This window comes from Antechinus flavipes, chromosome 1 (assembly GCF_016432865.1).
Source record: "Antechinus flavipes isolate AdamAnt ecotype Samford, QLD, Australia chromosome 1, AdamAnt_v2, whole genome shotgun sequence".
Taxonomy (NCBI): Eukaryota; Metazoa; Chordata; class Mammalia; order Dasyuromorphia; family Dasyuridae; genus Antechinus; species Antechinus flavipes.
In genome coordinates this window covers 278,076,996-278,104,954 of record NC_067398.1, presented here as the reverse complement: position 1 = coordinate 278,104,954, position 27,959 = coordinate 278,076,996, and the positions used below count along the sequence as shown (strand labels likewise).

At 36.7% G+C, this 27,959-nt stretch overlaps 1 protein-coding gene across 3 annotated transcripts in view; it reads right to left on the bottom strand.

The window, feature by feature from the left end:
* CAAP1 (caspase activity and apoptosis inhibitor 1) overlaps positions 1–27,959 on the bottom strand; it is a 73,690-nt gene that overhangs the window by 20,575 nt on the left and 25,156 nt on the right. For all 3 annotated transcript variants that reach the window (XM_051961571.1, XM_051961580.1, XM_051961587.1), the window contains one exon: positions 20,126–20,199. In XM_051961571.1, the coding sequence (XP_051817531.1) occupies positions 20,126–20,199 (74 nt within the window). The remainder of the gene's footprint in view (positions 1–20,125; positions 20,200–27,959) is intronic.

Genomic DNA, 27,959 nt, shown 5'->3' with positions numbered 1-27,959 from the left:
GTAGCCCCTTTTTCAAATCTTTAATTTTTTCCAAATTAAAAGAAGTGTTATTTTCTCTCTTTTTGACCTGAAGAGTCAAGCTTTTCAATCACAGGATATGCATTTATAAAATCAGATATATCTTCTCCTTCATTTTTTGCCTTAAATAATGCCTTTTCTAATCTTGTCATATTCTGCTTCACAGGAGATGCTGATTGTGTTTTTGCCTCTCTCCCTCCCTCTTCTTCCTCCACCCATGAAGGGTTATTTGAGGGGGGAGGGTTATGAGATGTGGAATATCTAATTTCTCCTGCTGTGAAGTATCACACTCAAAATTGTACTTAACTCCATTCTTATCTGATTCTTCCTCCTTTTCACCTAGTTTAGTTGGCACTTCCCCTTCTTGCTCTTTCTTCTTTTTCCTTATTCTAACATTTATAAAATTTCCTAAAGCCAGTTGTATTAAATTATATGTATTAAGTCTGTCTTTGAAAATTGCATTTTTATTGCAGAATTGACAAAGATCCTCTCCTAATTTCCACTTCATTGAGTTTGGATAAGAATTATGTATAAAGAATATATAACACCTTGTTCTAGAAACTAGAGGTGAAAAAGTCGTACCAGAAAAAGGGTAAAGTGGGGGTACTACATCTCACAAAAAGGCAAAGGAAACCTATTATATCTGAGAGAAAGAATGGAGGGGGATGAATATAGTGGGTATCTTATTGCCATCAGAATTGGCTTTAAGAGAAAAATTTTAGACATACTCAATTTATGGTGAAACTTCTCCCATCTCATTGAAAAGTGGGAAGGGAAAAGTGAAAAGGGAAGGAATAAGCTAAGCAGAAGGGAATATATGGAAACTGTGAGGAAAAGGAGTAAGATAGGGGGAGGAACTCTAAGGCGGGGGGAGGGATACTAAAAAAAAAAGGTTGTGAGAAGCAAGCGGTGCTCACAAGTTTAATACTGGGGAGGGGGGTAAGGGGAAAAGAAGGAAGAATAGCATAAACGGGGGTTAACAAGATGGCAAGTAATACAGAATTGGTAATTTTAACCATAAATGTGAATGGGGTAAACTCCCCCATAAAGAGGAAGCGGTTAGCAGAATGGATTAAAAGCCAGAATCCTACAACATGTTGTTTACAGGAAACACACCTGAAGCAGGGAGATATATACAGAGTAAAGGTAAAAGGTTGGAGCAGAATCTACTATGCTTCAGGTGAAGTCAAAAAAGCAGGGGTAGCCATCCTGATCTCAGATCAAGCAAAAGCAAAAATTGATCTAATTAAAAGAGATAAGGAAGGGCACTATATCTTGCTAAAGGGTAGCATAGATAATGAAGCAATATCATATTAAACATATATGCACCAAGTGGCATAGCATCTAAATTCTTAAAAGAGAAATTAAGAGAGTTTGGATTAGAATTGTACTATTCATCCAGTTGCTCTCCTATTAATTTACACTTGTCTAGATCCAATTCTTTTTCCATAGAGAACCAAGGACATATGTGCTTTACAGTTTCTAAAAGTTCAGTGATCTGCTCCCAAATTATTATCAAACCTTGGCTTTCCATAACCTTGACAATGCTTTCTAAACATTTTCCTTGAACAGAAACAAAAGGCTGCTTCTAAACATCTGTCCCATCTTAGCTGAAATTTAACTTTAACTCTTTTAACAAAATTTCTTTGTTGTACTCACCCTAATTTCTGGGTTGAGGAGACTTTTCCACTGGATTCAGAATCAGAGGTTTTTCCACTGGATCAGGGTGCTCTCAGCCCCACATTGGGCGCTAAAACGTGGTGTTCTCTTCTTTACTATAATATAATCGTTCTCTCTGGGAGGTTTCTTGAGGAAGTTTTTCTGGAGGCAGCCTTAGTTTCGGTTCAGAGTAATAATCATCTCAAATGCAGCCAGCTGATAAAATCCAAATGTTTATTTTCTCTTTTTTGGGGCCCAGGTAGCTTTCTTAGAGGCCTCAGCTTTACTTGGTTCCAAGAGCTCTTGCCACTAATTTTTTGCCTCTGCCAGCTTCGGCTTCTCTTCTTCCAAATGTCTCCAGCCAGCACTAAGGTGAAAGTTGGAATGAATCTGACTTTGCCTCCGAGAGTGACCTTGTGGGCTTCTGTATCTCCCAGAGTACTCCCCTCTCAATCTTTTCAACTGATTTCTGACTGAGCCTCTGTCAGGTTCTTATGTATGATCTCTTAAAGGTTGCCTCCTCTTCTGAGGGAGGGATTAAGGGAGGTGTGAATTCACAAAGTTACAAAGTTAACTTTGTGAATCTCCCATACTTGTGAACTCCAATGAGTACTTAAATATATTAGTGAGTTAGAGAATTTGTTAAATACCATGCTAAATTAGGCAACTGACTTACCACTTTGTAAGGATTTGCTCTAATGTGTGAACCAATAAGCATTGTATCTATTCCACTGAGTTAACACTAGGATTCTAACATCTCCCTTGAGTTATCACCTCAGTTCTTTTTATAGTAGTGAAGAATTAGAAATTGAAGGATACTCATCATTTAGGGAATATACAAGTTGTGGCAAATGATTATTATGGAGTACCACTGTGCTGTGGGATATGACAAGCAAAGGGGAGGCCATTTTCAGAAAAGTTTCAGGAAAAGACCTACATAAAGTGATGCAAAGTGAAGTGATTAGAAACGGAAGATCACGGTGTACAGTAATAGATAATGTTATAATGATAATCAATTATAAAAAACTTGGCTACTCTAATCAACATAATGACTCATAATAATTGCAAAGAACTTAACGATGAAAAATGTAATCTACCTCCAGAAAGAGAATTGATAAACTAAGTGCAAAACTCATACTTCACTCATTTTATTTTTGTGTGTTTTTCTTTGACATATTACTAAGATAGAAATATTTTGCATGATTTTACATATATAACTAATCTACATTGCTTGCCTTCTCAGTGGTGAGAAGTAGGTAGGGGAAAATTTGGTATTCAAAAAAACGTTTTTAAATGCTAAAAATAATAATAGTTTTTAATTTTAAAAAAATTAACTCCTTTCTCATAAATTCAAATTCTGTTTCCAAAAGCTAAAAAGAAAAATTTAAAACATATACTTTCCTGTTTATCAGGGGGGAAGAGGAGAGGAGGCAAGAAATGATAGATGGCTCTGTCAGTTTTTATATACAATAGCTTTAAAAATATAGGCATTTCTCTTTTGTTCCCTCAACCAATTGCCAAAGCTATCTCTCATGTGTTTTCTAGGAGGAGTTACATATAAGGGCTCAACATTCTACCCATGCAGAGGTGTGCTCTAACCATTACTTTAACCATCAGATTTTTTTATTGCACTACTTTTGTTTAATTACTGTATCAGATTCAAAAAGACAGAATGAGGACTTGATTTTAATTTTAGATATGCAGAGAGGTACAAGATTTTCTACACCACTGTGCAGCTGATAAAATTTTCTAAAACAACAACAGTAGCATATTTCACAAAATACATTTTTCCATATTACAGATTAGAAGCAAATTGGTATTTAAGGAACGAATAATCAAACAAAACTATCTAAACAAGACCCATATTTATACAGAATTAAATGAAAATGAAATGAAATGAAATTTATACAGAATTAAATGAAGACTTTGCAACTTAAAAAAAATTAGGACAGCTTCACATTTAAATACAAAAGTTATAGCTTCAAAAAGCATATATTCACTCAGTGTGTGATGATCCATTTAGAATGAGATGTAATTTTCACCTTTTTATTCAAATGCAATTTTATAGAAAATACAAAGTAAGTAAAAAGTGTTGTTTGTTGTTATTTTCTGTTAGTAACTTAAAAGAAAGAAAAAAAGGAATAAGAATCAATGAGATAAGAAATGAGAATTGTTTAGTCTCAATAATGAAACCACAGTTCCTTTTTACTATTTCTATTGCTCAACTGAATAGCATTTCTTTGAAGAGTTCAATCTTTAATAGAGTTCTGCATCTTTTCATCTTTTAAAGATGGTTTCATGTTTCAAGTGGTAGAAATGAATAAATTATAAATCACCCCTTAAACAAACTGGTAATATAGACTTCTCAATTTCCAAGAACCCACATAGGTATAGAACTGTTTCTTTTCCAACTTACCACTATTCCCTGTGACTTAGAACTACTACAGATCTTCAAAGGTAGAAGTAACAATTTTTACTGGCCTACAAATGATGCAAAATGAGTTGATGGACTTCATTCATTTTTTCAATTTTAATTTTATACAGCAATAAGTCTCAGATGACATTTTTCTTATTTTTTTCAACTTAGTAACTTGTACTAATTTCTTCAGCTACAGTTCATTTTGGCATATCAATATCTTTCAGCTCTATTTTTCTTCTCTTCTATAGGTTTACATATTTTCTCTTTCTAGGACTTTTAGTCATCTAACTTTTTTTTTTTTTTAAATTTGGCCCTTATAGGTACCAGATCAGAAAAAGAAGCCTTTTTTTTCTTTTAAGTTTTAATATATAAATTCAGGTGCCAGCAGTCATCATCAAGAGAAAACAGGCTTGTCATCCTGGCTCACTACTACAACCATCAGCTACTAACTTGCCATGAGGAAGCAAACCAAACTAGTAAAGCAGCAAGATGACCTGTGGTAGAGGAAGAGACAAGGCAACATGTTCATCATGCTCATTCTGATGAGCTTCTGCAGCCAAAAGATTAAATTTTTCCATCTGACTAGAACATAAATGGGAGGTTCTTAAGAGAACAGACTAGCTTAAGAGGCTTAAGAGACTGACTGGCTTTTCTATTTATTTTCGGCTTGCTTCCTTCTTTCCATTCTTCCTTCCTTCTCTTTCTCCTCTTCCTCTCTTTCCTTTTCTTCCTTCCTTCTACCCACTCCCTCCATTCATTTTAAGGATTTTAACAATCCCAAATAGTAACATTTTGAGTCTTACTTTACATGAATCTCACAATTCATAGAATTTCAGGATTGGAAAGGCCAGCAAGAGCCAACTTGTACAACTCAAACCATACTACTTAAAAACAAACAAACAAACCAAAAAAACCCCACTACAGCAGACAAAAATGGTTGATCACCCTTTACTTGAAGATTTCAAATAAGGGGGAAAGCACTTCTCTGAAGGAAGTCAATTTTCTGAATCATCCTAATTGTTAGGAAGTTTTCCTTGACATTAAGCTTAAATTTTCCTCCTTGCAACTTCCAACTATTACTACACCTAGTTTGGCTTTCAGGAAAACAACAATGAAATTCCTTGTTTAATATGGCAGCCTTTTAAGCACTTGAACACAGCTATTATGTCTTTCTCCCTTCTCTTCTTCAGGCTAAATATTCCCAGTTCATTTAACTAGTTTTCCTATGGCATATACTTGAGGTCTTTGAACATTCTGCTTAGTCTCTATCTATCAAGTCTCTGCAATTTCTCAATACGCTTCTTAAACTGTGACATTCAAAACTAAAAGGAATACTTTACAGGTTGTCTGACCAAACCAAAGAACACATAAGGAATCACCACATTCTCTTATTCCTGGATGCTCTTCCACCTCTCAATGGAGTGTAGGAAACACATTATATATCACATGGTTACTTCATATTGAGTCGAAGGTCCGCTAAAACCTTCATATCTTTTTTGAAAATAAACTACTACTTCGCCATGCCACCTTACATTTTTATATTTGTGGAGTCAATTTACAGAACCCAATTTTAAGGTTTTGCATTTGTTCCTATAAAATTTAATCTTTATTAGATTCAGCTCAATTTTCTTATCAAGATTTTTTTTTTTTTTTATCGTGATTCTGTCACCCGGTTTTAGTAAGTTAAGCCGCAGGTAAAAAAGCAGAAAAGTAGAAAAAGGGGGGGGGGGGGAGGGAGGAAGGGGGAGAGAAGATATTATGTCATTTTTAGAAGAATCCAAGTCAGCCAGAATACAGAAAACACCATAATTTGTCACAATGCATATTTATGAAGAACTTTTAAAATATGTGCATTAAAATTAATGTTAGTGTGAACAACTACTTTACAACTTCTTAAAAATAGTTTCAAGTCCTTATGATATGTAAAATAATCACTTGTGACAACTCTTATGAATAAGAAAACATGAGATCTAATCTATGTGGTGATATTGAAACAATTTTCAAAAAATACACAACCTCCAACCAACACATGAAAAGAAAGAATTAACAAAGGTCAATATCTTCACATTACTGCAAGTTCTATTTGAATTTACATATTTTACAAAATAATCTGTAAGAACTTGATAAATTTTCATTTATCTTGAAGAACCTTGATAAGAGTTATTTATATTTTTAATCAATTTTTATAGGCATTCCTTTGGGAGGAAAGCAAGTTTTATTTTTTTTAATCTGAGGCAAAATTGGTATATCATATTTTTAAATGTGCCATTTCACTTTTAAAAGGTGAAATTACTAAACTTTGAATAAAAAATTTGGGGCTGAATCAAGTAGAACTATAAATGCTCTCTTATATGATGTAAAACATCAATCCTAACATATACAACAATCTCAATTTTATAAAACCAGTTCTTCAATCCATAGATAATTTTAACATTTAAACAATGTTTATATAATAAAGGTAACTTTAGACATTAGTCCAATTTTAAAACACAATGAAAATTGGTCTATTACAGGATATTCATCTTCAGTACTCTCAATGTCTTGTCAACAAGATGAATGCCATCAGCACTAGATGAAGAAATGCCAATTCTAATTTCAAACTTTATTTGCATCTGTAAATCACAGTTTATATTCAGTATTTTAGCTTCTAAAGTGACAGGCAAACTGGATGCTGCTTTTCTGAATACATAATTTGATTTAGAAATTCTTAGTCATATGCCAAATAGGAAAGATGTATTTTATTCTGAAACACTAAAAGTGACATTACTTTATATTATTCTACTAAACAATACCACTAAACAGATTGACTCTTTTTTAAGTGGACAAAACATGGGATTAAATTTCAGAGCACAGGCAACAGAAGTACTACATTCTTCTCTTTAAAAATGTACCTTTTAACAAGGAGCAGAGACAATTATGGAATCAGAGATACTTATAATAAATGTGTTTTGAAAGACTTATATACAATGAGAAGAGACAAATTAATAATGTTTTATTTGCAAAAGAAGATAATGACCTGTCTTAGTAGATATTCAAATATACAAATTAAGAAAGATATCTATTTCAAGGTTAACTACACTTTATTATCTACTATACAAGTCATTTATCCTACAGTTCAAATTTCAATTTAAGATAATATAGTAATGCCTCATTCACCCTGGTACTGGGAATGAAGTGAATTTTCCAGACAATTGAAACTTATTCCTTTAAAATCCAAAACTTTTATTTTATTTTAACAATTATTGATGGAAATCTTTTTAAAATAGACCTGTTATATTAGAAAAAGTAATGCATATAGAGTCAGGGAACTAAGGCTCAAATTTTGGTCCTTATATTTACTAGGTGTATGATCACAGGCATGTCACTTAATCACACCTCAGTTTTCTCTTCTATTAAAAAAAGAGATAACCTTTTACAACCTACCTCATAAGGTTGTTATGCTTTACAGTGTTTACACAGTGCTTTCTGGAAACTTTATAGTACTTTATAAATGTGAGTTACTATTAACTAAGGATCATTTGCATGAACACACATTTTTGGTTCTGAATTATATTTCACTGACATGGTCCTGTTGCAGAAACTCTATACTACTTGATGAATATAAACTTTTGTATTATAATGCAATGAGAGGCAGTACAGTATAAAGAAGAGAGGACTGATCTTGTAGTGAGGAAGACCTGGATTCCACCAACAAAGTCCAGCAGAAAGAGATAGAAAGAGAAATTCCATTTCAAATAACTGTAGTCCATAAAGACAGATCTAAAAAACTGAAAAAATTATGATTTCTCATGGGTAGGCCAAGCCAATATTCTAAAAATGACAATTTTACTTAAATTAATTTACATATTCAATACCATACTAAATTGCCAAAATATTATTTTATAAAGCTAGATTAAAACAGGAACAGGTAGATGGCGCAGTAGATAGAGCACCAGCCCTGAGGTCAGGAGGACCTAAGTTCAAATCTGGTCTCAGACACTTATTATTTCCTAGCTGTGTGACCCTGGGCAAGTCACTTAACCCCAATTGCTTCAGAAAAAAAAAAAAAAAAAAAAAAAAGCTAGATTAAAACAATAAAATAGATCTGGAAGAACAAAAGGTCAAGAATATAAAGTGAGTCAATGAAAAAAATGTGAAAGAAGGAAGTCAAGCAGTACCAGATCTCAAAACTGTATTACAAAGTGGTAATCATTAAAACAATAAGGTAATGGCAAAGAAACAAAGTGGTGAATGAGTAGAATATATTACGTATTATAATACATAGTATTAAAAAAGCTATAGTAATCCAGTGTTTAATAAACCAAAAGATCCAAACTTTTGGGACAAGAAAAATTGCTGAGAAAATTTGAAAAAAATTTGACAGAAACTAGGTATAGGATAAGATCTCACATCATACATGATATCATAAGCAAATCTGGAAAAACTCAAAATTTTATTTCTTAGATATATGGCTAAGGGAAGAATTTATAATCAAAGAATAAAAAGAATCACAAGATATAAAACAGATAATTTTAATTACATTAAAAAGGTTTTGTACAAACAAAAACAATGCAGCTACAATTTGAAGGAAAGGAAATTGGGAAAAACATTTTACAGAAAGTTTCTCTTTTAAAGGCCTCATTTTTTAAATATCTAGAGAACTGAATCAAATGTGTAAAAATACAAGTCATTTCAAAATGGGGAAGTGGTCAAAGAATATGAAGAGGCAGTTTTTAGAAGAAATTAAAGCTATTATAGTCATAAGACAACTACCCTAAAACACTATTGATTAGAGCAGGGATGGGAAACATTTGGCCCAAGGGCCATATAAGCCCCAGAAATCATTTGGTCTGACCCTGCCAATGAAACTGTAGTTCCAAGCATTACATTAAGAGTGAGCTAATTAAACTTAAAACTAAGTATAATAGACTAATTTTAAGTTGACAATTTTGATTGGCCCATGAATGATATTATAAATATCCAAATGGTCCTTGTCAGAAAAAGTTCCCCACCTTTGGATTAGAAGAATACAAATCAAAACAACTTTGAAACACCAATTTATATCTATTGGACTGGCTAATATCTGTAGGCTTTTGATGACAGCTGACAAATGAAATGGGAAGAATGATCAAAAGAGAGCTCTGAAGCCATTTAACATGGAGACAAATAGTCTAACTATCAATAGCTTTGGGTGTATCACTACCTAATTCTTGATTGACACCAGTGAATTTATCTATACAGGGAATTTTGAAGTGTAGAACCTCCCTGCATGTATGCTAATCACAAACTTGTAGTACACAAAGAAAGTGACTTGCCTAGAGGAAAATGACAAATGTTGGAAAGGATGTGGAAAAACTGTGCTACTTAGGCACTGTTGGTAGAGTTCTAAATGATCCAACCATTATGGAAAGCAATTTGGAACCTATGCCCAAAGAGCTTTAAAACTGTATTCCTTTGGATATACCCAACAATACCACTACTAGGTCTATATCTCAAAATCATCAAAGAAAAAGAAAAAAGAGCTTTTTATGTTCAAAAATTTTTATAGAAGATCTTTTTGGGTGGCAAGAGCTTATGATATCTTATGATGATCAACAGGGAATGATTTAGTTATTCAGATCTATACAATGATTGAAGACAATTCTGAGGACTTATGATGAAAAATTATCTACCCCTAGAGAAAGAACTGATAATCTGAATGTAGACTGAAACATAATTTTTTCATTTTCCTTGCTACACAGTTAATATGGAAATGTTTGCATGATTTTACATGCATAACTGACATCACATTTCCTATCTTTACAATAAATAAGGGAAGGGAGGAGAAAATTTGGAATTAAAAAAATTTTGTTTGAATGAATGCCAAAAATAAATAAATAATAAATTTAGGATAGAAATAAAATAAAACAATAGGAAAAAGAGGCCTGGATTTATGTCCTACTTCTGACAAATACTAGCATGTGATCACGAGCAAGTCACCCTCTTGCAACTCGTTAAGAACAAAAATTATAAACAGGTTGGTGATCCACAAACAAAGAGAAAAGTTGCATACTTAACATTCCTTAAACAGATGAAACCACAAGAATGGACCAAGAGTAAGATAGTGATACACCCAAGGATCAGTGATGTGTAGGGCTATTTGTCTCCACTCTAAACAGCTCCAGATCTCTGTTTAGATCATCCATTTCCCTCATTCGTCAACTATCAGCAAGCCCACAGCAACATGTAAGGTTTTATGCTTCTAATCTGCTTTCCTGTTTTAAATATAACAGCTGTGGAAAGGGCTTGAAGCTTTCCTTGACATCCCTGTCTTCAATGTTCTTTTCCTTTTCAAATTTTCTAAAAAACTTTGTCTAATTTTCCCTTTGTTCCCATCAATTTCTAATTTATATCAATTACACATATCTATTCTCCCAGCAATACATAAGCTCTTTGGAACATTGAGTGTTCTGGCTTCGCCTTTGAATCAAATGCCCAGAACCTAAAAGAAGTTAATACACAGCAAGCAACTAATCCATATTTACTTGATTTAACTGGATATACTTAGAAATTGTTCCAGCCCAGTATATTCTAGTTCTTCACTTTCAATGCCATTTTCAATGTTATTCCTTGTTCTCACTTTTCTAATCAGTCATACTTACTGTTTTCTGTTCATAAGAAAAGTGTGCAATACCAACACAAAAGTTTACATTATAAATTATTATTATTCTTGAAATTACTGAAAACAGCTATGGTTTAACAATTTTGTAATACACAAAATGTATAGCAATATCTCTATATACAAAATAAGTGGACAAAATCAATTATACAATTTTAATTTTCATTTGTTACTCAGAATTAATGATGAAAAAGGTATAGTGTTTCTTGAAAAGATGGCCTATTGTCCAACTCTTTGTGTCAAATTGTCAGAAACCATGTCCTTGGAAACAAAGAGCTAATGTGATTAAATTCCTGAGACAAGATTATATGTGTCCCAGGAAATTGGCCCTACCCGCCCAGGAACTAGATAACGAGTATGCCCCAGGATGTCAGCCACACCTATGGTCTGACATTCTTTACATTGCAACCCCCCACCCAGAAATCATATAAAACTAGACCCTCTTCATTCAATAAAGAGAGACTTTGCTCCACCTCAGCTCTTCTCCCTCCTCATTTCTAACCCCATCCCTTTTCAGGCTTAGCCTTACAGACAAATGTCCGCCTCAGGACCCACACTTTGATGACCTGCTGGACGGGTCATTTGGCGCCCAAACGTGGGGCCCCGAGGCTGGACATTTGCCCGGCAGATTAAGAAGAATTTCGTCCGGACCCGCTACGAGATTGCTCCACAGAGAGCCCCGCAACTGACCACTCCACAGAGAGCCCCACAACTGACCGCTCCACGGAGAGCCCCGCAACTGAAAGGTGAGTAAGCATCTGCCGCATTCATGGGAACTAGAAAGAGGAGTAAAAATTCCCCGTCAGGGATCATTGAGATCCCTTCAGTCCAGTCCCCATCAGGGATCATTGAGATCCCTTCCATCAAGTCTATCTACCCCCCACTTCCCAAAGAAGGGACTCCCCCCGTAGAAAGCAATCTCACATACCCTGTATTCCCCGCCTCCGAACCTAAACTCCCTGTGAAAAAAGAAAGTGAAACTCAGGATGCCCTTAGCGCCTCAGACGTTGCTGAATTAGAAAGTGAGGCCGCAGGGTATATTCCATCTCCTCACAGCTTGCCCTTTCTTACCGCCCAGATACTTAATCCCCCTGTTGCCCCAGGCATTGACCTCACTACAGCTAAGCAAGACTTAACTGAAAAAGTAAAAAACCTCCGAGAAGTTCTAGACTTACAAACTCAATATTTACAAATGACGAACGAACTCTCGGCATTACAACAATCTTTACAAAGAACTCTCTCCCTCCCTGTGTCAGGGTATCAGAGACAATTACCCAAAGCAGTGAGACCCTTGAAGAATAAGAGAAACGCCCCCTCACTCACAAAAATTAAAAACCCCGCCCCTGCACAGCTTGCCTTCCCTGTGTTAAGAAGCCAGAAAACTTTAATGACATCAAAGGAGACAGAGGAGGAAGGGGAGGAGGAAGGGGAGGCGGAAGCCTCAGGGGAAGAAGGAGTAACAGAAGGTAGTGATCATGATAGTGAAGCTGAAATTGACGTACGGGAGGGTGGTAAATTTAAAAACACAAAGTTCAAGAGCATAAAAGATCTACATTCAGCAGTGAAAGCTTATGGCCCTAATGCCCCTTTCACCTTGTCTGCTCTTGAAGCAATCGGACAAGGAGGGTATTTATTACCCGGGGAATAGATAAGAGTGGTTCAGGCAGCCCTATCTAGAGGACAGTTCCTCTCCTGGAAAGCCGACTTTTTTGAAAAATGCGAAACGGCTCAAAAAAATAACCTCAAAACCGCTTCCACAAGGTCGTGGACATTTGATAAGATAGCGGGCCAAGGCAAATATGCTGCCGAACTTAAACAACGGCACCTGCCCTTAGGACTTCTGGCACAAACGGCTGCTGCCACTACCGGTGCTTGAAGGGCCCTCCCTACAACAGGGTCCACCCTTCGCGCCCCTAAATAAAGTCTTGCAGGGAAACCAAGAAGACTTTTCTGAATTTGTTAGTAGATTACTTGAAACTGCTGAACGGACATTGGGAGCGGAAGCAGCCAATGATCAGATTGTTAAGAGATTAGCCTATGAGAATGCTAATGCACCCTGCCGAGCCGTACTCCGCGGTCAGTGGAGGGAAAAAACCTTAAATGATATGATTAAGCTCTGTAGAGATATTGACCCTGCCTCCACGAAAATGTCTCAGGCAATTCATTTGGCTATGGGCGCCACGTTTCAAAACGGGGCTCCTAGAACATGCTTCAAATGTGGCATGGAAGGACACTTTGCTAAACAATGTCCAACAAACCTCGCCGCTAATCCTGCCCATCACACGGCCCCTACCACCCTTTGCCCCAAGTGCAAGAAAGGCTTTCATTGGGGCAATACTTGCCGATCCACACATGATGTGGCCGGGAATCCTATTCCCCCTCCTTCGGGAAACGGCAAGCGGGGTCAACCCCGGACCCCTCAAGGATCTGCACAGCCAGCCACTGGGACCAACCTGCCCTCCCACAACTATACCGGGCAACTGCAGGGAGCGCAGGGGTGGACCTGTGTGCCACCGCCCACACAATATTAAAACCTGAGGAGGGTCCTCAGCCCATCCCCACGGGCATCTATGGCCTCCCACCCCCTAACTCCTTTTTTCTTATCATTGGCCGCGCCTCCTCCACCCTTCAGGGGATAATCATACACCCCACACTGGTCGACAATGATTATGAAGGAAAAATTAAGATCATTGCTTCAGCTGCCAATAATAGCACCATTGATATTCAACCCAATCAGAGCTTAGCCCAAGCCTTGCCCCTCCCTCTTGACACCACTTTTCCCGCACTATCTGACCAAAGAGGAAGGTCTACCCCTGGATCCTCAGATACTTACTGGGCGCAAGCCCTATCTCAAGAGCGCCCCACACTGACGCTTAAGATTCAGGGATGTTCTTTTTCAGGCCTTTTAGATTCAGGGGCCGACTCAACCGTTATATCCACCACCCACTGGCCCTCAGCCTGGCCTTTGCAGCCGTCGCTTACTCATCTGCAAGGCATAGGCCAAACCTCCAATGTTATGCAGTCTTCCCAGCTATTGCACTGGGAAGATATAGAGGGCAATAAAGGAATGGTTCGTCCCTTTGTAGTCCCTAACCTCCCAATTAATCTCTGGGGGAGAGATATACTCTCACAAATGGGGGTTATCATGTGCAGCCCTAACTCTGTCGTCACTAAGCAAATGCTTGCCCAAGGCTTTCTCCCTCAACAAGGGTTGGGTAAATATAATCAAGGCAACACCCAGCCATTACATTTACAACCCAAACTTAGGCGAGCTAGCCTCGGCTTCCCGCACCATTTTTCATAAGGGCCACTGGTCCCCCTGCCCTCCAGGCAGACAAAATCTCGTGGAAATCTGACAGCCCCGTCTGGGTTGACCAGTGGCCTCTCCCTAAAGAAAAACTTGAGGCTGCTTTAAAACTAGTTCAAGAACAACTTACTGCGGGACACATTGTACCCTCCACCTCCCCATGAAATACACCCATTTTTGTTATTAAAAAGAGGTCAGGTACCTGGAGGCTTCTCCACGACTTAAGGGCCGTCAATAAAACCATGATCCCTATGGGCCCCCTGCAACCAGGGCTACCCGCCCCCATAGCTATTCCTGCCGGTTTCCATAAAATTGTTATTGACCTCAAAGATTGTTTCTTTTCCATACCTTTGCACCCTGAGGATTCTAAACGCTTTGCCTTCACTATCCCTATCACTAATTGCATAGGACCTTCCCCGCGGTTCCAATGGAAAGTCCTTCCCCAGGGCATGACCAACAGCCCCACCCTTTGTCAAAAGCATGTGGCTCAAACCATTGACCCTTTCCGGCTGTTACCCTCACTTGTATATAATCCATTACATGGATGACATTCTCCTTGCTGGCCCCTCGGAGCAGGAGTTGTCCATTATTTCTCAGAACTTAATTTCAGCCCTAGGAGCCAGGGGCCTCCATATTTCTCCTGAAAAAGTTCAATTGACCTCCCCTCATTTTTTTTCTTGGTTTTGAACTACAGTCTAACGGAGTCACCACCCAAAAAGCTCAGATTCATACTGACAATCTTTGCACACTCAATGATTTCCAAAAATTGTTGGGGGATATAAACTGGTTACGACCCTACCTGAAACTCACCACAGGAGACCTAAAACCCCTATTTGACATTTTAAAAGGCGATTCTGACCCTACATCATTCAGACATCTGACACAAGAAGGGAAAATCGCGCTAAAAAAGGTAGAAAAGGCTATTGACAATCAGAAAATTGGCTATTTCAACCCACAAGACCCACTCTGGCTCCTTTTATTTCCCACCACTCTTTCCCCCACGGGCTTGTTATGGCAAAAATGGCCTCTATACTGGGTCCATGGCCCTGCTACACCCAACAAAATTCTCCCCACCTATCTCCAATTAACTGCAGACCTCATGAAAGAAGGACGAATCCTCTCCATAAAGATTTTCAGGAAAGAGCCCGATCATATCGCCTGCCCATATACAACAACACAAATACAATGGCTTCAACAAAATAGTGATGACTGGGCAACGGCTTCCGTTTCCTTCATGGGAACTATCTCCAATCACTTCCCTTCAGACAAGCTTATTCAATTTCTCAAACACACTCCCATGGTTTTCCCCCACATTACTAAAACTTCTCCACTCAAGAATGCTCACCTTATATTCACTGATGGGTCCTCCACAGGTAAAGCAGCGGTTAAAGCAGATGGAAAACTTACATCCTTTCAAACCCCCTATGCCTCAGCCCAAATGGTAGAGCTCTCTGCGGTCATTTGGGCTTTTGAAAGATTTACGGGTCCCCTAAATATTTACACTGATAGTGCCTATATTGCCAACTCTATCCCTTTACTTGAAACTGTCCCTTATATCAAGCCCTCCACCAACGCCTCTCCTTTATTTTCACAAATCCAAATGCTCATCCTTGATCGAACAGAACCCTTTTTTATCGGTCATATCAGGGCTCATTCTGATCTTCCGGGCCCTCTCGCTGAAGGTAATGATGCTGTTGATCAAGCGACTAGGGATGCCACTATCGCAGCAGCCATAACCCCTGTGCCTCCTGTGGCTGCGGCCATTAAGGCCAAGTTACACCATCTCAATGCACAGACTCTCCGCCTACAATATGGCATAACTAGAGAACAAGCGAGACAGATTGTTAAGCAATGCCCTGGCTGCTTGGTGCACCTACCAGAACCCCATCTGGGAGTCAACCCCCGTGGTCTCATCCCCAGAGAATTGTGGCAAATGGATGTGACTCATTTTTCTCCCTTTGGTAATCTCAAGTACATCCATGTCTCTATCGACACATTTAGCGGGTTCATCTTCGCCTCCCTACAGACGGGAGAGTCCTCTAAAAATGTCATCTGCCACCTTATATCGGCTTTCGCTGTCATCCCAAGGCCCAAAGTTATTAAAACTGATAATGGCCCGGGATATATCAGCACTTCCTTTAAACGATTCTGTGCCCACCTAGGCATTAAACACCTTACAGGTATCCCCTACAATCCTCAGGGGCAGGGAATTGTCGAAAGGGCCCACCAAACTCTAAAAAGAACGATTTCTAAATTACAATCTGGTACACAGATGCTTTATACCCGCTCTGGCAATTCCAAGACATTGTTGAACCATGCCCTTTTCATCCTGAATTTCCTCACCCTTGACTCGGAGGGGAAGTCTGCAGCAGACCGCCTTTGACATCCCTCCACCGCTGACACATATGCACAGGCGAAATGGAGAGACCCTATCACTAATCAATGGCATGGTCCAGACCCTGTCCTTATATGGGGGAAAGGACCTGTCTGTGTTTATGACTCCCAAGCTCAAAATGCTAGATGGCTCCCAGAACGCCTAATAAAACCCTTTAATTCACCCAGGGACCCCCCCCTGAGGTTATGTTTCTCCTCTGCTCTTTTTCAGATGACTCCGGTTTGCGCCCTGCTGATCCCCCTCCTGGCCTGGGACGTAGTTCGAATTGCCACGGCATAATATATCATCATGAACTATACTTGGACAGTCAGTAATGGCGCAGGTGATGTTATTTGGAGTACGTCTAAACTCACACACGAGGTCTGGTGGCCCATATTATATCCAGACCTTTGTAAACTAGTCCTGGGGGCTCCGGCCAATTGGGACTTAGAAGGATATTATGACCAACATAAGGCCCCCTCCTCTCCCTCCCCTCCGGGGAGACTTGGTCTTCACCCATGGGGAGGCTGTGGTACGCATAGCAGGAGAAGCATGTTGAGAACGATCACCTTCTATGTCTGCCCCGGTTTTCATAGAGACCGTTCTTGGAATCCAAAATGTGGTGGCTTATCTGATTATTACTGCCGTAGTTGGGGGTGTGAAACAACAGGAGATACTTATTGGAGTCCCTCTTCCTCGTGGGATTTTATTACTGTAAATGCTAACTATACGCACCACAAACCGGGAAGTGCAGGATGGGCAAACTTGCCAGAATGTGCAGGATGGTGTCACCCCCTGTGTATCCAATTCACTGACTCAGGCAAAAAACATAGAGAATGGACTCGGGGTGTCTCATGGGGCCTAAGACTGTACAAAGAACGGTATGATGATGGCCTAACCTTCACTATAAAACTTAGGAAGGAAGCTCCTAGCCAATACCCAACAGCAACCATAGGCCCCAACCCCGTGCTCAAAAAAAGAAATCTACCCCCCCCTCCCCAGAACTCCCCGTTCTAGGGTCCCTGTATCCTCTAAATTACCTCCTGCCTCTACTATTCCCAGACCTACCTTACCTGCTAGTCCCTCGTCCTCTTCTCAGTTATTACTTTCTCTTGTGTACGCCTCAGCACATGCTCTCCACAATCTTAATTACACCCGAGATAAGGAATGCTGTATCTGTTACTCAGCCATGCCACCCTTCTATGAGGGCATAGCCCGCCGAGGAGACCTGACATTTACCAACAGCCCCTCTAGTCTCCGATGGAACACAGGCTCAACAAAAGGACTTATCCTGAGTAAAATTACTGGCCTCGGGCTTTGTATAACAACTCCGCGACAACCCCTCCCTCTTGCCCTTGAGCCTATTTGTGATACAACAATAGAAATCAACTCCTCTTGCATATATGTGGCTGCCCCAAATGGGTCTTACTTCGCCTGTTCCTCTGGGCTCACCACCTTTGTCCCTTCTCAAACATTCATCTCCTCCCATGACTTTTGTGTTCTCGTCACGCTCCTCCCTCACATTACCATTCGCCCGCCTGAGGACCTTCTGTCTTTTTGGAACACGGGCACCTCCCCCCATGCCAGGTCCAAAAGGGAACCCCTGACCGCCATTTCACTTGCTGTTATAGTTGGGTTGGCGGGGGCCGGTACCGGGATAGCCTCCCTAGTCACCTCTAATCAGCAATATTCTCAACTTAGTGCTGCTATAGATAGAGATCTCCGAGAGCTTCAGACAGGTCTAAAACATCTCAAAGACTCGGTCGCCTCCTTAGCAGAAGTAGTTCTACAAAACAGAAGGGGATTAGACCTGTTGTTCTTACAACAAGGAGGCCTTTGTGCTGCATTAAAAGAGGAATGTTGTTTCTTTGTAAACAAACTTGGCCTAGTGGAAAATAGCATTCAGAAAGTAAAGGACAGTCTAGAAAAACGTAAGAAAGAGCGAGAACAACAGGAGTCTTGGTATAAAAATTGGTTCTCCTCTTCCTCCTTGCTCACTACCTTACTCCCAAGCCTCTTGGGACCCCTGGTTAGTATCCTTCTTTTAATATCTTTCGGCCCTTGGGCCTTTTCCCGACTAACCGCCTTTGTTAAGTCTCAGGTTGATGCAACTGTTCAGAAGAAAGTTCAAATCTACTATCAATGCCTTCTTAAGGCAGATTCTTATGAAAACCTCAACATCAACGACCCTGGTGCAGCTTTACAATTTTCTATCATGGTTATGAATGACCCCTGGTATCGCAGATGGTGGACTCGGTTGAAGTCCCCCTGTGCCGGCTGTGGGTGAGCCAATGACGGGATTATTGTGGCCCCATATTTCAGGAACATCATACCCTCTGGCTGCAGGAACACCCGATGACAGGATTATTGTGGGCCCGTTCTCCAGAAGCACACCCCGGAAGTTTGATGCTGGGGTGCTGGGACGGATGCCGCCCACATAGCCTAAGACAGGGGTCCTGCCCTTTTTCTGGCCTTTAAGGTCGGATTATTTGGGTACTGAATATGGACACCGGCCACATAGCCTAAGACAGGCCTCCCACCCATATATAAATAAAGAAAGGAGGTCATGCCAAAAACCATGTCCTTGGAAACAAAGAGCTAATGTGATTAAATTCCTGAGACAAGATTATGTGTGTCCCAGGAAATTGGCCCTACCCGCCCAGGAACTAGATAACGAGTATGCCCCAGGATGTCAGCCACACCTATGGTCTGACATTTTTTACATTGCAACCCCCCACCCAGAAATCATATAAAACTAGACCCTCTTCATTCAATAAAGAGAGACTTTGCTCCACCTCAGCTCGTCTCCCTCCTCATTTCTAACCCCATCCCTTTTCAGGCAAATAGCCTTACAGATAAATGTCCGCCTCAGGACCCACACTTTGATGACCTGCTGGACGGGTCATCAAATAAGTTCTGTAACTCAGAAGTTTTGGAAGAACAATTCTAAACTATCAAAGTCAAGTTGCTTAATAATAGTTAATATACCCCTCTGGCTGGAATAATTTTACCACTCTAAAATCATTTTGCTAGAAAACTGGAAAAATGCCAGAAGCATGAAAATCAGTATCACCAATTTATTTTAGATTCTTTGTTTTCTACTGAATATATGAAAGACATAAAGAGGATTTTGAAAAATTTGTCCTAGTTAAGACTAAATTAAGAGGGAAAAAATTTGTCTATGTCAGTTGGTATTGCCATGGAATACCAACATTTTCATACATGAAAATAAGAACAAAATGATAATGACCATGTACATCAACAAGAAATGTTATTTTTTTCCTCTATAAAATAAATATAATATTTAAATAAATAAATAAAATTAATAAAATAAAAATAAAATTTACAGCTGATCTAATTACCGAATTATCAAAATCTTACAGGAAGCATTTGTTTCAGGGGAGCTGCTGACATAGATCACTATAACCAATATGTGTTCAAAATAATATTCTTTTATTGGAATAGTGCTACATTATCATAGGATCAGAAACCAGAAGTTAAAACTTGTCATCAATTGCAAGATTTATTCTTGATTGTGTTATTTACTCTTATTTAACTTGGGACAGAAAAAAAAAATTGGAACTATATTTCTATAGCTTTGAAATGGGTATTAAGTTCTATTAAGACATTATAAAATTTGACTGTTGATAAAAATATTTTGAGGCTTGTCAATAAATGGTGACATATGAGCAAGAAGTATTTGATACATACCTTGTTTTAATTCTAAACCTTCAGGCTGCTTGTTCTCCCTCAGGGAAGAGGTAGAATCTACACTGTTGTCTTGTCTGAGGAATTAAAAGGAAAAAAAACTCAGTTTTTAATATTAATATCAGAAAATATTACAAAAAAAACTTTATAGTTTGATTGCATTCACTTACTATTATCCTGAGGGGGTAGAAGGGAAGAGAAGAGGCAATAAAATATTGAACCATATTACCCTTATTATTACTTAAGTCATTATCTGGTACTGTTAGATACTTAAGAAGGTTCAATTGTTTCTCTCGACTACTGTGGGTAAAATTTATTGCACTAAAGATTCTTAAACACAATACAAAAATAGCAGGAGATATGAAATGACTCACTGCTCAGGTTGCAAAATTTCTTGCCAAATCAGATAAAAAAATAAGAACGTAGGGTTAGGCTTTCTCTTAATGATAACAGAGCATAGACATGATGAGGAAGGGGCACTGCTTCCAGAAAACCATAAAACAATCACTGAAGTTCACGGATTGAATTTAATGAACATTTTGGCAATAGAATTATTTTTATATCTACCCACATTCTTATTTCAATTATTTTATAACTGAAAATTTCTGTGATATATATCTTACGTTAATACAAAATCAAAGTTAACTATAGGCAGTTTGCAGGAGTCAGAACAGATCAAACAAAAAAGAAAACACTTTGCTACATAATAAACTGGGTCAGTAATAGTATTCCAATTCACTATGTTCTTTATAACAGGGCTACAAACTATTTTGAAGGATTGCTTCTCATTTTCTAGAAGTTCTCATATTACTTTAGCATTGATTTTTTTAACCACCCCTTTGATGAAGTACCACAAAGGTATAAAGAGAAACTATAGCTATTCAGGTAAGAAAAGTGATAACTTCTTTTAAAAGAACTATCTTTAAAAGAATCTTTCATGTGCCATCTCAGATATTACTGCCACAACAAAGTTTCTAAATCAAGAGACTGACTCATTCAGCTAAGCAACAGCAATAGAGCCTAAGCTTCCAGGTCATGAAAGGGGAGAAAGACTTGAACTTTTTCTTTAACAAGTACTTCATATTCCTAGTGACAGCAGGCAGACTAATATTTGTATTATTTTGCATCAAGCTCTCTCATTCAACTCTCTCCCCTCTCGCCCCCTCAACATACATGCATACATATCCAAATATAGAGTTCTAAGTTATTTAGTTTAATGTAAATCATGAAATGTAAGCTATCAGTTGCATATTTAAAATTTTACTTTTTTTTCCCTAACAGCTTCCAAGTTTTTACCTTTGCCCAGAAGAAAAATGAAATTATGGCTATCTTTACAGAATATTCATTAATAGTCCTCAAAAACCAGCAGACAACAAACTAATCCAACTAAAGTTCTTATGGAAAACACCTATGTGTTGCTGTAACCTTTGTAATATTTAGGTTTGGGTGTCTTGAGTGTAACAATATTTCACTCAAAAATTATAAACATCTACTGGCAAAGGCAATTTATTTTTAATTCCTCTTATGGCTTTAACTATGGTTATGGTTCTTTTTTCAGAGTTGTATATACAACTACCTCTCCCCCAAACACACACAAATCTAAATATATAAAGGAAATACTTTAATAAAATAAATGATATGATAAAACCTGCCTGTCTGTAGCTGTCCCTTGAAGCTAGTCCATATCAAATGCTTCAAATAAAAATGAAACTCACCGTAAAGACCACCTGCTGTCAAAAACAATTTATTTTAGTCCCAGAGGTGATCTTTTTATAACACATTTTATTTTATCATAATAGGTTGGGTTTGATTGGACTGTTAATGAAACTCACCATTCTTTCAAAAAGTAAGACTACTACCCCATCTTGTGGCTGAGAAATGAAAAAGGCACTTTTCCTTAAGAATATCTGAAGTGAACAAGAAATACTAAAATAAAATTACTTAAAATCATTATCTTTACAGTAACTACTTAATTAAGATGTAAATTTTATAATTACATAAAGGTTAAATCTGAAAAGTTAGTCAGTCTCAGTTTTAATTAAGTTCTTCATGAAATCTTTGTATACTTTTTAAATGTTAACAATTTATGTATTAAATATAAGAAATAATTTTAAAATAACAAGATAAATGTATAAATCTTTGTATTAAGCAATCTTTATAATATTATTTCAGCTGTTGGAATATAAAAATGGCTATTGTGGATGAAATAATAAATATCTGCTGGAAACAGAAAATTTATTTGCCTTTTAATGCTATTTATAAATTCCTTTGATCACATCAATAAGAACTTCAGAAAGGAAATTTTGTAACCTTATCTTCAAGATATATTCAACTCTGAAATTTCATGAAAAATTACATACATATATTGACTGACATTATATAGCCAATGTCATTCCCCTATTCAAAAATCTACAGTAAATCCTTGTAATCTTCAAGATTTAAAAAAAAAATTCCTCTGGCATTTAAAGCTCTTTAAACTCTAGGTCTAACTTATCTTTTCACATTATTCATAGTTATACTTTCTATATTCCAACCAAACGGGTCTACATGTCTTCTCCCAAACATGACATTCCCAATCCTGTATGTGGTCTTTGCCTTTTGAAATATCATATTCCAAGTTCCTTTATGGTAGTTGCTAAGTCTTACATGATCCAGACTGAGGCTCTGTGGTACTTGAGTCCTTTTACTAACTGGCTAGTTATAGTATGCTTTCTTTATCCTGGAGGTTTTGGATTTTGTCAATGATGATTCTGGGAGTTTTTATTTTGAGGTTTCTTTCAGGAAGTAACTGTATTCCTTCTATTTTTATTTTACCCTTTGGGTTTTAAAAGATCTGGGCAATTTTCTTTAATAATTTTTTGGGATATGATACCTACATTTTTCATTCAAGTAGTCGAATGATTTTTAAATTATCCTTCTTTGACCTCTTCTCCCTATCATTTGTTTTTTAATATATGACATCTCAGATTTTCTTCTACTTTTTTAATCTTTTGTTTTAGTGTTAAATATCTAATGGAGTCATTAACTATTATTTGATTCATTCTAATTTTCAAGGTATCTGTTGCTCAAATAAAGTTTTGCTCTTCTTGTACTAAAGTATTAATTACCCTTCCAAAGCTCTCATTTTAGCCCCAATTCTTTCTACTAATACTATTTCTTTTACAAAATTATTTTTAACTAAAATAAAACCCAAAGTGTCTTGCTACATTTCAAATCCTATTTGACTTTGCATTTAAGTTATGTTTTCTTTGAGGCTTTGATAATAGATGCTCTGGAGTTAATTTCTTCTCTTAAAGGATCTCAAAGGTGGCTCTTATATCAAGCTGCAGGTTGCAGTTCAGTCATCACCTGGCTTAAAAACTCTGCATTTCACCCTCCTAGCAAGGACACATTGCCATTATCAGCAAACCTTTATTTTCCTATATTTACTTGGTCTGGAAAAATTCTTCACCGTTTTTTCCCCCTTAGATTTCCTAAACATGACTCAGGTGATCTTTCTAGTTCTCTATTGAAGTAGTTTTGGTATTGAATTGGGATGTACTAGATAAAATATGGCTTGGGGAATAAATTCTTAACCAATTAAAAGATATCATAAAAGATGAAATATGCAATTTAAAATATTTGTTCAGCATGAAGGAAATTAATTTAACTAGGGTGAGTAAGCATAGACAACTAGGAAAAATTTTTCTGAAGAGTCTGATATTGATGACATAAAAACAACCAAAAGAAATATTTAAAACAAGTCATGCTCCAAAAGATAGCCAAAAGACATGAAGAAATAATTCTTAAAATTAGAAATGGACATTAATTGTGACCATAATTGTGACCAAGTTCCATATGAATAAGAAGAGAAATCCAAATCAAAACAACTTTAAGATTTTTCCTTATGCCTTGCAAATTGGCAAAGATGAAAAAAAAAAGAATACTAACAAAGATCAGGAGGTGTGGAAAAACAGGCACACAAATGCATCGATAGAAGAAGCTACGAACTAATCCAAAAAATCTGGAATTAAAGCTAATTGAAACCACTAGCATTTTTATAGACTATATGACTTTACAAATGTAATGTTACTTGATCCCTGGAGCAACCCTGTGAGGTAAGTGTTTTACAGCTTCATTTCATAAATTAGAAACTAGTGTGTGACTAAAAAGAGTATGAACAAATATCTCCCTAATTCCTAATACAAAGGTTCCATTCACTATACCACGTTAGTTGCCACTAAATAGGCTGCCCCAAAATTCTCAGAGCAGTTTTAAGCTTTAATAGCTTAAATTTATGAAACATTTACTTCGGTTTTAAACTTTCATAGCTAAAAGCAATAGTTAAAGTGTTTACATTTCTACCTGGAAGGATGGTATATGTAACTCCTAAGAACTTTATTATTATTATGGCAGTTAGAACAGAAGACAGTGGGCACAGGTGTGAGTTCATTATGTTGGAATGATGTCCAAAAAAATGTAGGGGTAAGAAGAGGTTTGCGCTTAAAGGAGAAAGGGAGAGGTAGAAGGGGGAAATTTTTCTTATAAAAAAGAGGAATACAAAAAAGAATTTCTACACTGGAAGGGGTAGGGTGTATTCATACACACATACATGCATATATTTATACACACATTCAGTTGGGTAGAGATTGTAACTTACCCAACAGGAAAATAGGAGGGAAAGGGAATAGAGATATGATAAAAAGGAGGACAAACTATGGGAGACAATAGTCAGAAGCAAAGGAAACTTTTGAGAAGGGATAAAACAAAAAGAAAAAATAATAAACAGAAGAAAATTGGATGGAGGGAAATACATAATCGAAACTCTAAATGTGAATGTTATGCTAATCCATAAAATGGAAACAGACAGCATAATGCATTAGAAAACAGAATTCAACAATAACATGCATTAGAGACAAATGTGAAACAGAAAAACATACACAGTTAAAGGGACTGGTGGAAAAATTTATTATGCTTCAACTATAGTTAAAAAAAACAAGGCAGGGAAAGCAATCATGATCTCAAAGCAAAAGCAAAAACAGATAACCATGAAAACTACATTTTGCTAAAATATACCATGAACAATGAATATCAAAAAATTTTACAAAAAGTTTCTCTGATAAAGATTTCATTTCTCAAATGTCTATACAGTCTCTATGGAATTGAGTTAAATCTATAAAAATAAGAGCTATATTTCAAAATCTATAGAGTCTAGGGATATGAATTTTCAGCAATTTTCAGAAGAAATCAAAGTTATCTGTAGTCACATCAAAAATTGCTCTACATCACTATGGATTAGAGAAATGCAAATTAAAACAACTCAGGTACCATCTTACCTTATTCTGTCATCAGAAATGACAAATGCCAGAAGGGATGAGGAAAACTGGATACATTAATGAACTCCTGGTAGAGAGGTGAACTGGCCCAACTATTCTAGAAAGGAGTACATATTCTTTGATCTAATAATGCCAGACTAGGTCTGTATCTCAAAGAAATCAAAGAAAAAGGGAAAGGACCTATCTATACAGAAATATTTATATAAGTTTTTTTTGTGATGGTAAAGAGTTGGAAATCCAGAAGATGCTCATCAATTGAGGAATGGCTAAATAAGTTGTAGCAAATGATTGTGGTATATACTACTGTGGTGTGGGAAATTACAAGCAAGATTCTTCCAGAAAAACCTGGGAAGATCAATATAAACTGATACAAATTAAGTGAAAAAATCCAATGCACAATAAGATCAAAGTGGTAATGATAACAAAACTGCAAGATTTGGCAACTCTGATCAATACAATGACACAAGATAATTCAAAGGGACTCACTATGAAAAAAATTCTATCCATGACAAATTGAGTACAAATTGAAGTACAATTTGCTTGTTTTCTTCCTTTGTTTTTTGCTTTGTTTTGCAATATGGCTAATATGAAAATGTCTTGCATTATTTCAAAGGTATAACTGATATATTGTCTGCTTTCTTTGTGGATAGGGGAGGGATAAGAAGAAGGGAAAGAATCTGGAACTTAAAAATGAAAAAGAAAAGATTGCTAAAATAAATTTTTAAAAAGGGAAAAGAAACAATGAATGTCATTAATACATAAGTATAAGGAAATATATATATGAACAGAAGCAAAGTAAAACAATATACACAATGCCTATAACATAAATAGAAAATACAACAAGGACAAGATAATAACTGAAATTGAATGTTGTAAAATTACAAAGACAAGGTTGGCTCCAAAGAAATAAAAAAGGGCCTTCATCCTATCTTTCTGTAGTGATAAGGGACAATCGATATGATACATTTCATAAAACGCCATAAATTAATAGACAGATAGGTAGGTAGGTAGGTAGGTAGACAAACAGAATAGAAAGATATGCAGAGGCTTTTATTTGGAAGAGTATCTCCAGTGTTTAGCAGACTATTTGGCCCAAAAGTGATATGTAATAAATATTAGTTAACAGAAAAAGTTTATTTTAAAAATAAAATAATGAAAAGCAAGGGAATATAAACAGTCTATAGCCTATCACCAATGATGACTTGAGAACGAGAAGGTAAACAAATGATATCATCTGAGACATCTATGAGACTAGTTGTTTGCCTGCCTTTTGTTTTCTTTATCATTTTTTTCCTTTTTGAAACTGATTTTACTTGTGCAACATGCTATGTGTAGAAATATGCATAGAAGAATTGCACGTTTTTAATATGTATTGGATTACTTGCCATCTAGGAAGAGGTTGTGAGGGGAAAGGAGGGAAAAAATTTGAACACAATGTTTTGTAAGGCTGAATGTTGAAAATTATCCATCCATATGTTTTGAAAATAAAAAGCTTTAATTTAAAAATTAAGTATCTAGCATTATAGGTTGAAATAATACTTGTCCTCATATTTAGTTATTATTATTTTGCAGCAATTCTTAAACTGCTGTTTTGGTCTCCCAATGTCACAGGATAGAACTCATTTATTTTATGCCTTTGTGTTACTTTATTATTTAAGTTGTTTTCTTTTAAAGTAAGTAATTTGTCTTAGGACAAGTGTCAAGGACACTGAAAAAAATTTTTACAACCATTAATAATTCTAAAATACAGCAGTATAACAGATTCTTAAATGTTTAGATTTAGGTCCTTCTATAATATACCTCCTTGCCAATTTCTCAATTCTAGTGCCTTCTTCATTTATTACTTCCAATTTATCCTATACATAGCTTGTTTGCAAATACTTATTTACATACTGTCTCTCCCATGATATTGTGAGCTCCTCAAGAACATAAGTTATCTATTTTAAAATTTTCAAATCAGTATTTCTCATATACAGGTTGGTCTCATATACTGGTTGGTTGGTTGGTCTTAAAAAGGACCAATATGACATCACTATCTTAGACTCAAGTTACAGTATTTCCGATTCTGGCTACTCAGATCAGAAGTCTTTTTTGCCAGCATCTCATATAACCATGTCATATAACCAATTCTAAAGCTCTTCAGAAAGACATTGACAGTGTTCTTGTATTTCTTCTGACCAACATATGAGCATCAAATCAAATGAGATAATAGAAGTGACATGCTTTGCAAACCTTTAAGTGCTATATAAATTTTAACTATTATTTTTATTTTAAGGATCATAGAACTTCTAAAAAGTTCCAATAACCAATAGCAAGGACCAATAACAAACAAAAAAAGCTACCATATTTCAAAAAAATCATAAATAAAAACTACCCAGATGTATTAGAACTAGAGATCAAAGTAAAAAAACAAAGAATCTACCAATCTTCTAAAAGAAAACTCTCAGAAAGGTCATAAAAAATTCAGAATTTCTGGGTAAAAGGGAAAAATATTATAAGCAAACAGAAAAGAGATCAAGTAC